At 35.6% G+C, this 15,390-nt stretch overlaps 1 protein-coding gene across 2 annotated transcripts in view; it reads right to left on the reverse strand.

The window, feature by feature from the left end:
* Window positions 1-15,390, reverse strand: part of b3glcta (beta 3-glucosyltransferase a) — an 86,985-nt gene that overhangs the window by 23,973 nt on the left and 47,622 nt on the right. For both annotated transcript variants that reach the window (XM_059534237.1, XM_059534236.1), the window contains exons 4-6: window positions 11,782-11,891; window positions 1,973-2,049; window positions 1,440-1,551 (exon numbers count right to left, since the gene is read on the reverse strand). In XM_059534237.1, the coding sequence (XP_059390220.1) occupies window positions 1,440-1,551; window positions 1,973-2,049; window positions 11,782-11,891 (299 nt within the window). The remainder of the gene's footprint in view (window positions 1-1,439; window positions 1,552-1,972; window positions 2,050-11,781; window positions 11,892-15,390) is intronic.

Below are 15,390 nucleotides of genomic sequence, written 5' to 3' on the forward strand. Positions count from 1 at the left end.
ATCTCACAATTCTGACTATTGTCCTCAGAATTATTTTGTAACTCACAATTTGAAGTTATAGGCTCATAACTGCAAGGTTACATCAGTAACAGAATAAAAAAATAAAAAAGGTACTGTAATTGCGACTTTTTAACACTTCTTTTTGTGAGTTTATATTTTACAGTTCTGAGAATAACAAGAAGAAAGGATAAATTGTGAGATAAAAATTTAAAATTATTTTCCTTTTTTTCTGTGGTGGAAATAAGCTTCCACAGGGGGTTAACTTAATTTTATTCATAGAAAAATTCTTGTGTGCTGTGCTAAACAGCTTACTGTCGTGTTGAATGCACTGTGCATCTGACACATCATAATGTAGTTCCCATTATTGTACTACTTAAAAAAAAAAAAGGCTAGGGTAAACTGATTTTAATCAAGTGGAAATCTGTGATGAGTCACTTGCACAGTACATTTGACATGACAGGCAGCTGAAAATGGCTTTCCATTGTCAAATTGCATTAATATGTTGACAGCAAAGACAGCTGAAATTTTAAAGGACAGTCTAAGTAATGATCAGAATTTATGTGTGTGTGAATCTGGATTACTTATTCAGTTTTAAATGCCATTATGAGGACAACAACAAAACTGCGATGAGAAATACAGTAAATTAAAACCTGAGAAAGTGACACATTTTAAACAGATCCTATGTGCAGGTGCATCCTATGACAAATGTCACCAGTCAAATGTTCAGGTGAAAAAGATTCGGTCAGGGAATTCATCACATTTATTATGCTCACACATTTAAATAAAACAAATAGGATGAACTAGTTGAGTTTGTGGGCTTTGTGTTGTATTTTTGATATCAATTACCATCAATTTTAAGAGAATAACAACTGCAAATTAAAAGGTTATCACTTCTTTGCTATGTCGCAATTGCTGTTAGAGGAGGGTTTTAACAGTGATAAAGCAGCATTATATAGAGCCATTTAGTGCAAACATAATTCATCTTTTCACTTTTCTATGACAAGATCAATGTCAGACTGCAAATACATTTCTCAGAACAGCTTTCAGCATGAAATGCTTACACCCTTGGGTATGACATTGAAAATAACTCATGCCGTCATCATTTAATAATAATACTAAAAATACTAAAACACATTGGGATCTCATTGATAATGGAGCTAGGAGGAGCACAATTCTAAATCTGTTAAAGACTATGGTAATTCTACAGGTAGCAGACTGGTCAGATTTTAAGGGATTGTTAGTGCATATAGTGTTTTAATGACTAGAAATGTGTGGAACCCATTTTAATAACCTCACTTTAGCTAAAAATTATTGGTGAACAGAAAGGTTCATGAACACCATGATGGAACATGTATAATAAAACACTGTAACATACTATTTCTAATCTTGCTAAATATGAAGAAATATGATTTATTTGGCACGATATGAAAAGTTCTTACTTTTCTGCAGTCAAATTTTTGGAGGACTTCATGGAGTTTATGAAGATTCACTCTGGTGTCCTCCTCTAGAAACATGATCCAAGACGAGTTCTTGCCAAACAGTGATGATAAACTAGAGGATAAAAAAACATTCTGCATTATTAAGAAACTTTATACCAGTTTAGACAAACATACCAACAGACTATAATCATTCATAATTACTCTGTGCATTAGTGGTGGGATTTCTTTTTAAATAAATTATTGCTGCAAGTTACATTTTTACACCGGCAGGTGATGAAAAGAGATTACTAAATGAGTCACCAAACTGTTCAAATGATTTGTTTATAAACACTTGATTCATTCAGTAGGGAAACATGTGTCTGTTTTATAAATGAGTCATTGAATCGTTCACTCAAACTCCAAAAACATCAACAACATAGGAATCTTGAACAAGAGTTCTACACAACAGTAATACGAAATGAAACAAACTAAAACTTTTACACTGAGATTTTACCAAGCTGAATGTTGGTAATATCAATATGTGCAGCACTTACTGAGGCAGTAGTGGGAGAATGCTCCAGTCTCCCTCATTGTCTGTCAGTGTGTGCAGAAGCAGGATGACAGGGGGACTCTGAAAGAGACAAACCCTATTACAGCTACTGGCAGATAAAGAAAAATGGGAAGATACTGTGAGAACATACATCAAGACAGTTTGTTTGATTTGAGACAGTAGTTTACTCGCAGGGTAACAGCCAGTGAAAGACCCTTTTTGTCATCCAAAAGTCCATTCACACCAATAAGGACTACTATAATGTTAAATTTTGGGTTTGGTAAGAATTATTTCTTTATTTTATTTCTTATTTTCGTATTTTTTTTTTTTTAAAGATATCTCTTATGTTCATCAAAGCTGCATTTATTTGATCAAAAATACATGAAAAACAGTAATATGAAATGTATTTATTTTTTACAATTTAAATAATTTAAAATAACCTTTCTCTCTTTTTTGTAATGTTTACTGCCACTTTTGATTAAAATAAGACATGTTTTCTAAATAAAAGTTACAAACTTACAACTTGAGACATTTTTACTCTTAAGATGCATTTCAAAATCCCTTCAGCACTAACATTTTCAGCATAGGGCTATTTACATCTGTGATTTGAATAGGAGTGATAATGAATCAGATGAGAGAGTGTTCATGTTCAAAACTTCCTTCTTAATACAGCGGATACAGAAAAGAATTAGCCCCCTTTTGTTTTGTCCAGCTGTATTTACTCAGTGTAACTCTGAACATCCAAGTGAACAATATAACACCAACATTACGAAAAACAAAAACACATACAAGAAAAAAACCCTTAAAAACCAAACATACAAATCCAGAATCGCGGAGTTTGAAAAAGGATCACCTTTGTGTCAGTATTTTGTTGAACCACGTTTTGCTTTAATTACAGCCTTTAGTCTGTTGGGAAATGTCCCTAATAGTTTTGCACATCTAGACTTGGCAATATTTGCTCACTCTTTTTTTTTTTGATCTGCTCAAGTTCAGTTTAATTTGATGGTGACCATTTGTGGACTGCAGTCTTCAAGTCATTCCACAGACTAGGTCCTCATCTCTGACTAGGTCATGCAACGACATTCAGCATTTCTCCTTCAACCAATGTGTGCTCAGATTTGCTGTGTGCTTTGGTTCGTTGTCATGTTAAAGGTTATGTCAAAGGTTAACCATGTCACCATGTCAAAGGTTAACCTTCTTCCATTTGATAAATTTCTGGCAGAGGACAGCAGTTTTTTCTCAGGAATTTTACAGTATTTTGCCACATTCATTTTTATTTCTATCCTGACAAGTGCACCATTCCCTGCTGCAGAGAAACACCCCCAGAACATGATATTACCACCTACATGCTTTACCGTGCTGTTATTTGGATGGTGAGCTGTATTGGATTTCCTCAAGACCTATTGTCTGGTGTTGAGGCCAAATAATTAAATTTTAGTCTCATCTGCCTCATAATCTTCAAATTGCATTTTGGCAAAGCTCAGTGGTGACTGCATGTGACTTTTCTTGAGGAATTGGCTTTTCTCTTGCATCCCTCCCATACAAGCCACATTTGTGGAGAATTTGTGATATTGTTGCATACAATGACCACTCTTTGTCATAAATTCCTGCAGCTGTTTCAGAGTTGCTGTAGGCCTCTTGGTCACCTCTCTGATCAGTTTCCTCCTGGCTCTTTTATCCAGTTTGAAGCGATGTCCCAATCACGGAGGGTATGTGTTGTTCCAAATACCCTCACCTTCACTGTGCTTCTAGGCCATGATAAAGCCTTTGCATTTTTTTGTATCCATCTCCCGACTTGTGCCTGTCCGCAGCTTTATCCTGGAGATCTTTTGACAGTGCCTTGCCACCCATAATTGATTGTTTGCTTCAGTTGCATTGCCAATGACTGAAATGCTCCAGCAAAAGCTATTTTCATGCTGAGCTAATCAAAATGACCACAGCTGAAAGTCAAATGGCTCTGTGTGCCACTGAGAAGGTGATTAGCTACACCTGATTGAGGTTACAAGTCATTTTTAGGAGAGGGGTGACCCTTTTTCTAACTCAGTGATTCTGTTTCTTCATTGTATTTCTTTTTATTCTTCTGACATGTTGGTGTTATATCAGCTAAATACAGCTAGATAAAAGGAAACTGTGTCAGTCTTCATTTCAGGTTGCAAAGCAAAAAGATGTGATTATTTTAAGTGTGTGTGGGGTGGGGGTGGGGTGGTTATTTTCTATACCCACAGTATATTACAAATGTGCCCTCAAAACTTTATTCTTATCTCTAAAGAGACACATGAATGACTTAATATAGATCGGAGGACTTTGTGACATCCACTGTGTCTTCATTCAGCTCATCAGCATGTGAACAGAGCAAAAAGGGATTTTGATTACGCTGTGACTCAAGGCGGCAACGAAGATAGGGGTCGGTGTAACCTTGCTACCTTATGTTACCTCAGATGGTTGCCTTGGTTCAGTCACATGGCGGCCAGAGACCGGAACGGCGCGAAATTAACACTCTAGTCTTAGATGTGACTGATCTGTCTGTCATGGGAAGAGAAAGTGTAAAAACAGACATAAGCTTGCGTATAGCAAGTTCACTGAACCTAGTTTGTCCTATCAGGTTAACTTCATTGGAAAATAAATAGTTCTACCATCAAAATTTATTTTCAGTTATCTGTTCAGTAATTAACCTTTGTGCTATTCTCAGGCTGACGTTTTTTTTTTTTTTTGTGAAAATGCTTTTAACCTAAAATGGGTACAAACATGCTTTAGGTAACATGCTTTTGACCAGCAACAACTAATTAACAGCAGAGAATAGTCAATATAACCATTAAGCTAATATTTTATGATTGTATAATGTCATAAAAAAACACAAAGCCAGCAGCATTTTAAAAGGGCTAATGTCAAGTCAAACCAATACAAATCATTATAAGGATGCATTTCAGTTGTGAGGTCAGACTGACTTAGCCAATGTTCTATGCCCATCGGTCTGATTACCAGAGAGACTGGGACAAACATAACACATTGCACTGCCCTGCTAACGGGTGCTTGGTTTAATCATGTCTGTGCATCGGAGTAAATAATTAGGGCAAATTTGAGCTAATGGATGAAACTAATTACAGCCTCCTCATCATCTGCAATGAATTACCCAGTTGACTTTTCCAAGTCATTTGCAATTACTGAACTCCTTCCACAACTTATTACATGAACCAGAAAGCATTATATGTAACCCTGGACCACAAAACCAATCTTAAGTCACTGGGGTATATTTTTTGCAATAGCCAAAAAAAAAAAAACACCTTGTATGGGTCAAAATCATCCATTTTTCTTTTATGCCAAAAATCATTAGGATATTAAGTAAAGGTATTTTGTAAATTTCTCAGATTTCTTTTGCACTCTCAGATTCCAGATTTTCAAATAGTTGTATCTCTGCCAAATATTGTCAGATCCTAATAAACAATACATCAATGGAAAGCTTATATAAATCATACAAAATTTAACTTAAGACTGGTTTTGTCGTCCAGGGTCTAAAATTCAACTTTATGTCTGCATTTTCTAGAAATATCAGTGCTTATATCAGGAGTATCAGGAGTTTGTCAGAATTAGTGGGTTTTTGTTTGTCCACCCGCCTCTTGAGGATTGACCACAAGTTCTCAATGGGATTAAGATCTGGGGAGTTTCCAGGCCATGGACCCAAAATTTCAACATTCTGGTCCCCGAGCCACTTAGTTATCACTTTTGCCTTATGGCACGGTGCTCCATCGTGCTGGAAAATGCATTGTTCTACACCAAACTGTTGTTGGATTGTTGGAAGAAGTTGCTGTTGGAGGGTGTTTTGGTACCATTCTTTATTCATGGCTGTGTTTTTGGGCAGAATTGTGAGTGAGCCCACTCCCTTGGATGAGAAGCAACCCCACACATGAATGGTGTCAGGATGCTTTACTGTTGGCATGCACAAGACTGATGGTAGCGCTCCCCTTTTCTTCTCTGGACAAGCCTTTTTCCAGATGCCCCAAACAATCGGAAAGGGGCTTCATCGGAGAATATGACTTTGCCCCAGTCCTCAGCAGTCCATTCACTATACTTTCTGCAGAAGATCAATCTGTCCCTGATGTTTTTTTTTTTGGAGAGAAGTGGCTTCTTTGATGCCCTTCTTGACACCAGGCCATCTTCCAAAAGTCTTCGCCTCACTGTGCGTGCAGATGCGCTCACACCTGCCTGCTGCCATTCCTGAGCAAGCTCTGCACTGGTGGCACTCCGATCCCGCAGCTGAATCCTCTTTAGGAGACGATCCTGGCGCTTGCTGGACTTTCTTGGATGCCCTGAAGCCTTCTTTACAAGAATTGAACCTCTTTCCTTGAAGTTCTTGATGATCCTATAAATTGTTGTTTTAGGTGCAATCTTAGTAGCCACAATATCCTTGCCTGTGAAGCCATTTTTATGCAACGCAATGATGGCTGCACGCGTTTCATTGCAGGTTAACAATGGAAGAACAATGATTTCAAGCATCACCCTCCTTTTAACATGTCAAGTCTGCCATTCTAACCCAATCAGCCTGACATAATGATCTCCAGCCTTGTGCTCGTCAACATTCTCACCTGACTTAACAAGACGATTACTGAAATGATCTCAGCAGGTCCTTTAATGACAGCAATGAAATGCAGTGGAAAGGTTTTTTGGGGGATTAAGTTCATTTTCATGGCAAAGAAGGACTATGCAATTCATCTGATCACTCTTCATAACATTCTGGAGTATATGCAAATTGCTATTATAAAAACTTAAGCAGCAACTTTTCCAATTTCCAATATTTATGTAATTCTCAAAACTTTTGGCCACAACTAATATGGTACAGTACATATAATGTATTTTTAAAAACCTTTTACAATATTTCATATACATATAATACACACACACACACACACATATATATTATATACATATATATATATATATATATATATATGTATATATATATATATATATATATATATATATGTATATATATATAGTAGGTACTAGTTATAGTATATTATTGTCGCAAATATGATCATATCTCTCCCATCCTCAGATCTTTACATTGGTTACCAGTCCGCAGAGAATAGATTTCAAAATTCTTCTCTTTGTCTTCAAATCTTTACACAACCTAGCACCGGTTTATCTCTCTGAACTTATTCATCCGTACATCCAGTCCAGAAGTCTCAGATCCCACGACCAGGCGCTGCTGGTAGTCCCTCGTGTCAGACTTAAGCGTAGAGGGGAGCGTGCTTTTGCGGTGGCAGGGCCTCGTCTGTGGAACACCATGCCTCTAGAGATCAGAACGGCTCCCAACCTCTCTGTTTTTAAGTCTCTGGTCAAAACTTATCTATTCTCGTCAGCATACTGATTACTTATCTTAGACTGTACTTATTATTTTACATTTGCTTCTTGATTTTATAATTAATCTTAGCTTAGTTGTTCTCTATGTGCTTATGTGTGTTTTGCTGCTTTTATTTTTATATGCTTGTTCTGTAAAGCACTTTGGTCTGTCTAGCGGCTGTTTAAATGTGCTATATAAATAAATGAACTTGAACTTGAACTTGATTTAATATAATACATTATTTATATAATATAATACACTTTTTTTCTGGTATAACAATGTCATAATTTTTAATGTCATAATCTTGCATTTCTTAAAAATTATAACAAATGCAATACAGCACAAGGCTAAACTAAGGCGGAATCTATAAAACAAAGGTTGAAAGTTTGACAACAAGGACAAAAAAAAAAGATGACAAACATCATGAAGAAGACAAGTCCACAGGGAATGTTTCCCGCTCAACACTGACATTAACAGAAGGAAACAGTCTAAGTCATACCAGCTGCTGCCATGCTAAGTCTACAGACTTCTGTGCCTCTTAGGGCTTTAAAGATGAATATCTCAGTGTTTACACTGTCGGTCTTATTGAATTTGTTCAGTTCTGCATGTATTCCCACTGTTCTGCTTCTTCGGCCCCCCAGTGGTGAAACAAACATCCTACAATCTTTAAAAGATAAAAGTCACTGCTGTCTGCACACTGTGGTGTGAATATGAGTAAGTAAGGGAATGTTCAGCAGCACTGTACAGCCACACAGGGAAAGAGTGATAAAGCTCAAGTCTAATTCATACTGACAACACTGCAACTGTCAAGATTCAGAGAGGGAGAGAACTGATGTGCACATCCACAGAGAACATGATGCATGAGCATTTCTCTTTAACAAATAAATGTTATGCATCATGAGTCCAACTAAAGAGATACAAATTGCTCTACTGAAACTAGAATCATGTCTCAGCTCTACAAATAAACTGTCTTATGTCTCAGACTAGTGCTGACATCTTGTGGCATGAAAGTTGAGTTCATGTTTTGAAGATGGTTCCTTCATTTCCTACAAAGGTCTGAAGATACAAGACTGTATTTGTGTTCCTCAGTTTTATCCTGAAGAACAGTGAAGTTCTATACATTATTTAATATCATCCAAAATCATCTATAGAAGCTATAGTGTATGATTTAAAAGAACAGCTTAATGACAATTCTGCTTTTGTTGAGTTTCTTTGGAACACAAAACTAGATATATAAAAAAGGCTCAATCTATGGACATTAAAATAAAGTATAGCATATAATAATAACTATATATGTAATTATATAAATATGTACTGTTTACTATATATATATATATATATATATATATATATATATATGTGTGTGTGTGTGTGTGTGTGTGTGTGTGTATATATACAATGTTATATATTCAACTATAATTACAAATTAGTTATTTAATAAAACAAATAATACACTAAAGAGGAACTGGTAGAGTTAAGATATAAATAATTGAATGTATTCTTATTTAAAATAAAAGCATAAAATATAAATATAATTACATATATAGATTTTATTACTTATTATTAGAAAACGACATTACATTAACTTAATTAAAATAAACACTGAAGGAGAACTGGTGGGTTAAGATAAAAAGATATATGATTTAAACAAAATTTTATTGTTCCCCTAAAACTGACTCAAACGTATCAAAGCATTTGCGCGGCCAAGTACATTATTTATGTGATCTTCAAAGTTAAATTGGAATTTGGTTACATCACTAATTATTGTTTTGTGTCCTCAACCACAGACAATGCAGTGTGTTTCAGTGAATGTTTTGTATAACTGAACCATCACTGATGGACATTGCATTCAAGCACCACATCTGACTTGACTTCTAAAATAATCCATGGATTTGCCGTTTTCTTGTGATTTCAAGTGATTTTAAAAATTCAACTGTCACAACAACAGAAATTCTAAGAAAGAAAATGACAGTGTATTTTTTCCACTTCATTTGTACTCACAAAGTGTTGATAAAATCATTTAATCTGATAAAAGGATGGGAAAGATGAAAGAAATCAAAACAGCTTGTTTGTTGCAATACAACTCGGTCATAATTGATGAGGAAACCATAGAAATCCAATATACATCCTTTGAAAAATTAGGCTAAGACGTTCAGGGGAAAAGAAGTCTGAGAATGAAAGAAAGGCAGTAGAAAGGATATAGTGGAGCGGCTTCTTAATCTGGCTTTGTTTGGATCGTAGGGTGACAGCTCAGTGAACTGGTGCAGAGCTTTGAGGTTATTTAGGTTTGGCACTCTTTTCAAAACAAGCAGTCTGAAAGAGTTTGTCTACGAAAATGGTAAACTACCAGGTGGGGTTGTTGGTGGTGAAAAAAAAAGATTGCATTACCTTTTCACTATCCGATGATAGTCTCCATGCTGGGAAATAAATGGAACACAGCACTATCAAGTGTGAAATATTAAGGATGAACCGAACAGTTTCCCTCATTGAAATAAAGCTTTTAACATGTGAATGTCAATCCTACTACTACACTTTCTGAAAATGTCACTTTATCATCTGCCCTTGGCTTTTCTAAAATGAGAATATTCAATAAGAGCGTGCTATGAAAATGCTGCCAGATTAACTGAGAGAATGCTTTCATGAAAGTCAAACCTATCCATGCAAATGTAAGATTACGTACATCATTTTTAACAGAATGAATCAAAGTATAAAACAAAAATGCTATAAAAATTATATTATTCATTCTATTTTTATATATATAATCTGGTATACACACATACACACACACACACACACACACACACATACATATATTATATTTTTATATATATAATCTGGTATACACACACACACATATATATAATTTCAGTATATAAAAACAAAAATAAACTTCAACTTATGAGTGAGGAAAGGTGGCATTGCTGAAATAAAATATAAATTGTTTTTATGTCTTCATTTTTCATATTTCCTTTTATCTTATTTCATAGTTTAAGGACCACACTACAGGGACGTCGTAAGGCCTATTTTGGGGGGACTGAAGCTACCCCAAAATGTTCCTAAGACCCCCTAAATGATAATAAGAACAACAATAACAGTTCAATTTATCAACAACCGTATCCTCATTAATATTTAGACGCAACAAATGACAAAGCGACAGTGACAAAGAATTGCCAAAAAGTCGGAAGTTGGACAGAAGTACAAAGAGTCTTTGTGCTATCAAGATGATGCACCGCACTGTCTCGTTGAATTGGTGTGAACTGGCAGCTTTCAGAGCGTTGCAGACCAGAGCGCTGCAAGTAACTGGAGGATTCATCTCATCTCGTCGTTACTCTAGTTTGGTCTGAACTCGCTATGCACCCTCCCGCCCACACACACACCGATACACACGCTAATGGTGAAAGAAAGATTGGAAAGTGTCGTGATACAGAGTGAAAATGTACGTTGTTTTTTATTACCTGCTTACCTTTAGCTACGTTTTCTTGAGGTAAAGGAAAGGAGATATTTTGGTTTGCTATGGAAAACTGTAGTCTAGCTAGAGTGAACAAGCAAAATTAAAAAAAAATGGTTAACTTAGCAAGCTAAACACAACTCTTTATTCTTTGCCAATAATATAACCTCTCTCTATAATAGGCATATTCTAAAACAATATCAATCCCCATAGAATGTTGTTGTCACTGAAAACTAAATGCCATAGGTTCCCTGTTAATACTATTAGCGTTTTATCCTTCAATTCATTGAGCAGATGAGATGGATATTCAAAGATATTTTAGCAGAGAGAAAGAGAAGTAGCCGCAGGAGATTGGCAGGCCAGTTGATTCAGAGGAAGTCGGTGTGACTTAGGTCAGTAATGGTCTATGTCTAAGGATTGTTTTATTTTCTTCTAACAATAAGCATTTGTTGGCAGCTCTAGGCACTATGCATAGCCTAAACTAAATTATTTCATTATATTTATTATATATGCTAGCTATATTCTAACTAGGGCTGAGATGATTATAATCGTGATTAATCGCATCCAAGTTTGTATTTACATAATAAATGTATGTGTACTCTCACTGTGTATAATTATTTTATATATATAAACACACACACATGCTTGTATGTGAGTGCAAAGATTTTGCAAATGCAAGTTACACATACCCTGGGGGCTAAGCCCCCTCTGTCTTCCAATCCTAGTGACATCCCTGCCACACTATAAATCTAAAATGTGTAAATTAGCAATATTAAAGCATAAGTAGATGTATTCAAAGTCTGGACTGGTAATGTACATCTGGCTTGGCATAGGGTTCATGACAGATGGCTGTAATGGTCCAGAAAGTCATGTACAAAATTTTAGCATAATTGCAGAAAATAATTTTTCTTTCGAGTTGAAGTGATTTAATTATTGGAACTCATGCCAGATATATGGTCAAAAGGTCATGAAAAAAAAGTGTGAAAACTGAAAAGAAAAGAAAAAAAATTATATATATATTTGATACCTCTTGAAGAGCTTGTGCCTGCAGCAGAAGGTCTTTTCTGAGTTTCTCCGCCTGCTGCACATGGAAAGAGTTCCTCTGGCTCTGGATGACAAACACCACTTCTCTCAAGTCTACAACAAACACAGAGCAAAACACATACTCACCATGTCATCCCATTAATTTGCTCACTGAAGGGCACACATGTTTTCCCATTGAGAACCATGACAGTAACACTGGGTCAGAATGATTTTGTTGCATGGCAAGTGTATCTACGGGAAGTTCTCATTCTAAAATCTAAGAACAGGAATGACATGCAATCCTTTCATCTAATGAATACAAATTTCAGATGTTTGTGCACAAAATTCACCAAATGAAATGGTTTAGCAATGCAAAAAGGATTTTTAATATTAGGTAAAGAAATCAAAGGCACAATATTTCAAGAGGAAATAAAAACAGGCATTGTGGTTTCTTGGTTAAGGCACACTGAGCATTGGTGCCAACTGAGTCCAATCTGCAACATGTTCTGATTCCTGCTCTCTCTCTCCAATGTTTTCCTGTCTCTATCTGCAATCTCTCTTTAATAAATCAAAAAGCCCTAAAGATAATCATCCTTTTATCTGAACGGATAACATTTGGAGGGTTTTGGACCTGGGAAGAGAAAGGGCTTAGTGTGGTGCCTTTACAAATACATTACAAGATGTCAATCTAAAAATCGAGTTTTCAAAAAAGCAGAACTCTCTAGGCTCAAGGTCAAGTCAGTACAGTTGCTTCTGAGGCCGGATTATAGAAACTTCCTATCATAAGTCCCATGTTAAGATCTTTCAAGTTCAATGCTCCAAATGGGAACTGAAATCACCATGGTTACCAAACAGTTATGAATGGATTTGAGATGAAGTACGTTTTTTGATCTACAATAGCTGCTTACAATATCACAATGAAACACTCAAAACCACACAGCATGCTTTCTTGAATAATACACAAAAGCTCCATTTATAATGAGCTCTAAAAACAGAGAATGAACTCTAACCACCTCAAAGATACGTGTCAAAAGAGCCATTGAGTCATGAGGGTGGATTCGAAGGAAATGACTCGATTGAAGACCTCTGAGTGCTGTAATTAAGACACTGATTTAACATGCTGAGATGTTGATGTAACTGAGTACAATCTGTGACATTTATCTAATGTCACCACAGTCACTGTAACCTTTACATGAACTTCATATTTACCACCAAACCAGCCAGGCAACATCATCTTAATATTTGAGCAGTGGCTCTTCAGGGGAGGTAGCAGCTTCCCCAAAATTTTGAGGTGAAAATAAAGGAGGGCGATTTAATGTTAATAAAATTCACAATTCATTTATGTCTCAGAATGTGTATTTTCTGTTTGTAATTTCACAGCTGTAATACCACAACATTACTGAGGTTGGGAAGCGTCATTTTTCTATCGCAAATGTGCCGAATCTGCTGATGTAATTACAACTATTAAGTGATAGAGAATGGGAGGGGGAGGACGGGGGAGTGCCTCCGTTGGTTAAAAAATAAAAAAATTAGCCAATCACCATCAAGTGTTCACTTTCAGCGCTGAGTGTTGAGAAAAGAAACCTCATATATCAACCAATCATCATAGAGACATAAACTACGTGCTATTAGCTTGAATGTCTTGCGTTGCTCTGATAATGTAATGCATTACATTACACAAAACACACTAAATAATGTTCTTTTTTAGCATTGTCATATGACCCCTTTAATACACGAGCCGCCACTGTATTTGAGCACAGAATGTCTAAACATTACAAAAATAAAAAATAAATACAATAATTAGGACTACAACTAAATAAAAATAAATAATCATTTAGATAGATAGATATCATTTTATCTATCTTTCATTGTATGGAAAAACATGAACATTCTGCACAATTTCTACTTTTTTTGTTATAAAACATTCCTTTAAGAAGCATAGTTACAAGAGATTTGGCATCTCTTTACATACATTAATCAAATAAAACCCTATAGCATTAAAACACATAATAGGAGGTATTAAAAATACTTGATGCAGGTGTGTTGAATCAGCAAAATGCAGGTGTTTTTTTTTTTTTTAAATGATGCACTCATATTCCACTTCATTACACTACAACACCCACACACTGAAAACAGACTCTAAATCTGCAGGCTGCGTAAGAGAATTAACTTTGCTTTCATACGTTCTCCCAAGTGGGAAAGCTCTGGCATGTAATAAAACTCTTTCGGCAATGAGAAGTGTCACTTCTTAAATAAGTCATGCAGTCGCTTCATCACCTCAAGCTCATTCAAAAGGCTTTCTGCCAGCCACGGCTTTCTGGATCTATTCATTCGATTTCTTTAAAACATTTGCACAAAAATGTGACCATACAGCGAATATTGCACATCATGAATTATGGTTATTAGACATCAAATATTCTTCTTCATGACATTTTCTTAAGCTGCTCTGAGAAATGAGGCTCATTTGTCAACACAAACAAGACGAGGTGTATGAAGAAAGCGATAGCTGCGTAATCTTCCTACAAGAGTGAGAATGTGGAAAACAGCTGACGTGAGCAAACAATCTGTGTGCCTCAATCTGCTCGCTAGTTAAGTGGTGAGCAGTCTTCAGAGTCAGCCGATTCTAGGGCTCTCCCATTGTCCTTGAAACGTTCCAGTGTACAGAAATGTTTGCTCTCTAGAAATATAGCGTATAATGTTTTTTTATTTAAAATGTAGCATATTTAATTTATTAATTACTAATGCAAATAATTTACTTATTTAAATTATTTTATTTATCAAAAAACTGTTAATTATATTTTTGATAAAATAATGTGTGCAGTGTGTGTGTGTGTTCGGAACATTTCAGAATTATTAATAAATAATAAAAAAGGTTAGAACGGTTGTATATAATGAAATGTAAACTATATATAGTTTTATATATATATATATATATATATATATATATATATATATATATATATATATATATATATATATATACATGGCCAAGTGCAACGGGCAGGATCTGTTATGTAATGTCATGCTGCTTTAATTTAGTGTTGCTGCCTGCCATCTCTGCTGTCCCTCACCACCTCAAAGCTGCTATTGATCTGCCAGCTCTCTTCAAGCTACCTGTTCGAATCCTTCAGTGCTAAGCGGCACAATCCCATTTTAAAAGCCTTAGTGCTAAGTCTGCTTTAAAGTTTATATCTATGTACATGTCTGTGGCTGCATACAGATGTGTGATTAGATCTTTTACAGAGATTTATTTATAACATACATATATGTGTGCATTTTAGTGTACTGGATTTATCCAAATAGTAACAAAAGTGTATGTAATATGCCGCTAAGGTCATACGTTAGAGAAATCGTATGACCTTGCAGTACATTTTATCACTGTTCTGCCAATATCCACAATATCTTTTTAATAGGTCACATTGACTCAATGTGCTGACAAACAGAAAGCTGGTTGATTTGGAAGCCGTGAACGTTGTGAGCAGTGCTTAATAGGTAGATATACACTACTGAAAATTTTGTTATCTCTTACCAGTAAACTGTCACAAAAATGTTGCTAATGTGAAAGTGACGTGACATTCAGCCAAGTATGGTGACCCATACTCAGAATTTATGC

The sequence above is a fragment of the Carassius carassius genome, chromosome 41, assembly GCF_963082965.1.
Source record: "Carassius carassius chromosome 41, fCarCar2.1, whole genome shotgun sequence".
NCBI lineage: Eukaryota > Metazoa > Chordata > Actinopteri > Cypriniformes > Cyprinidae > Carassius > Carassius carassius.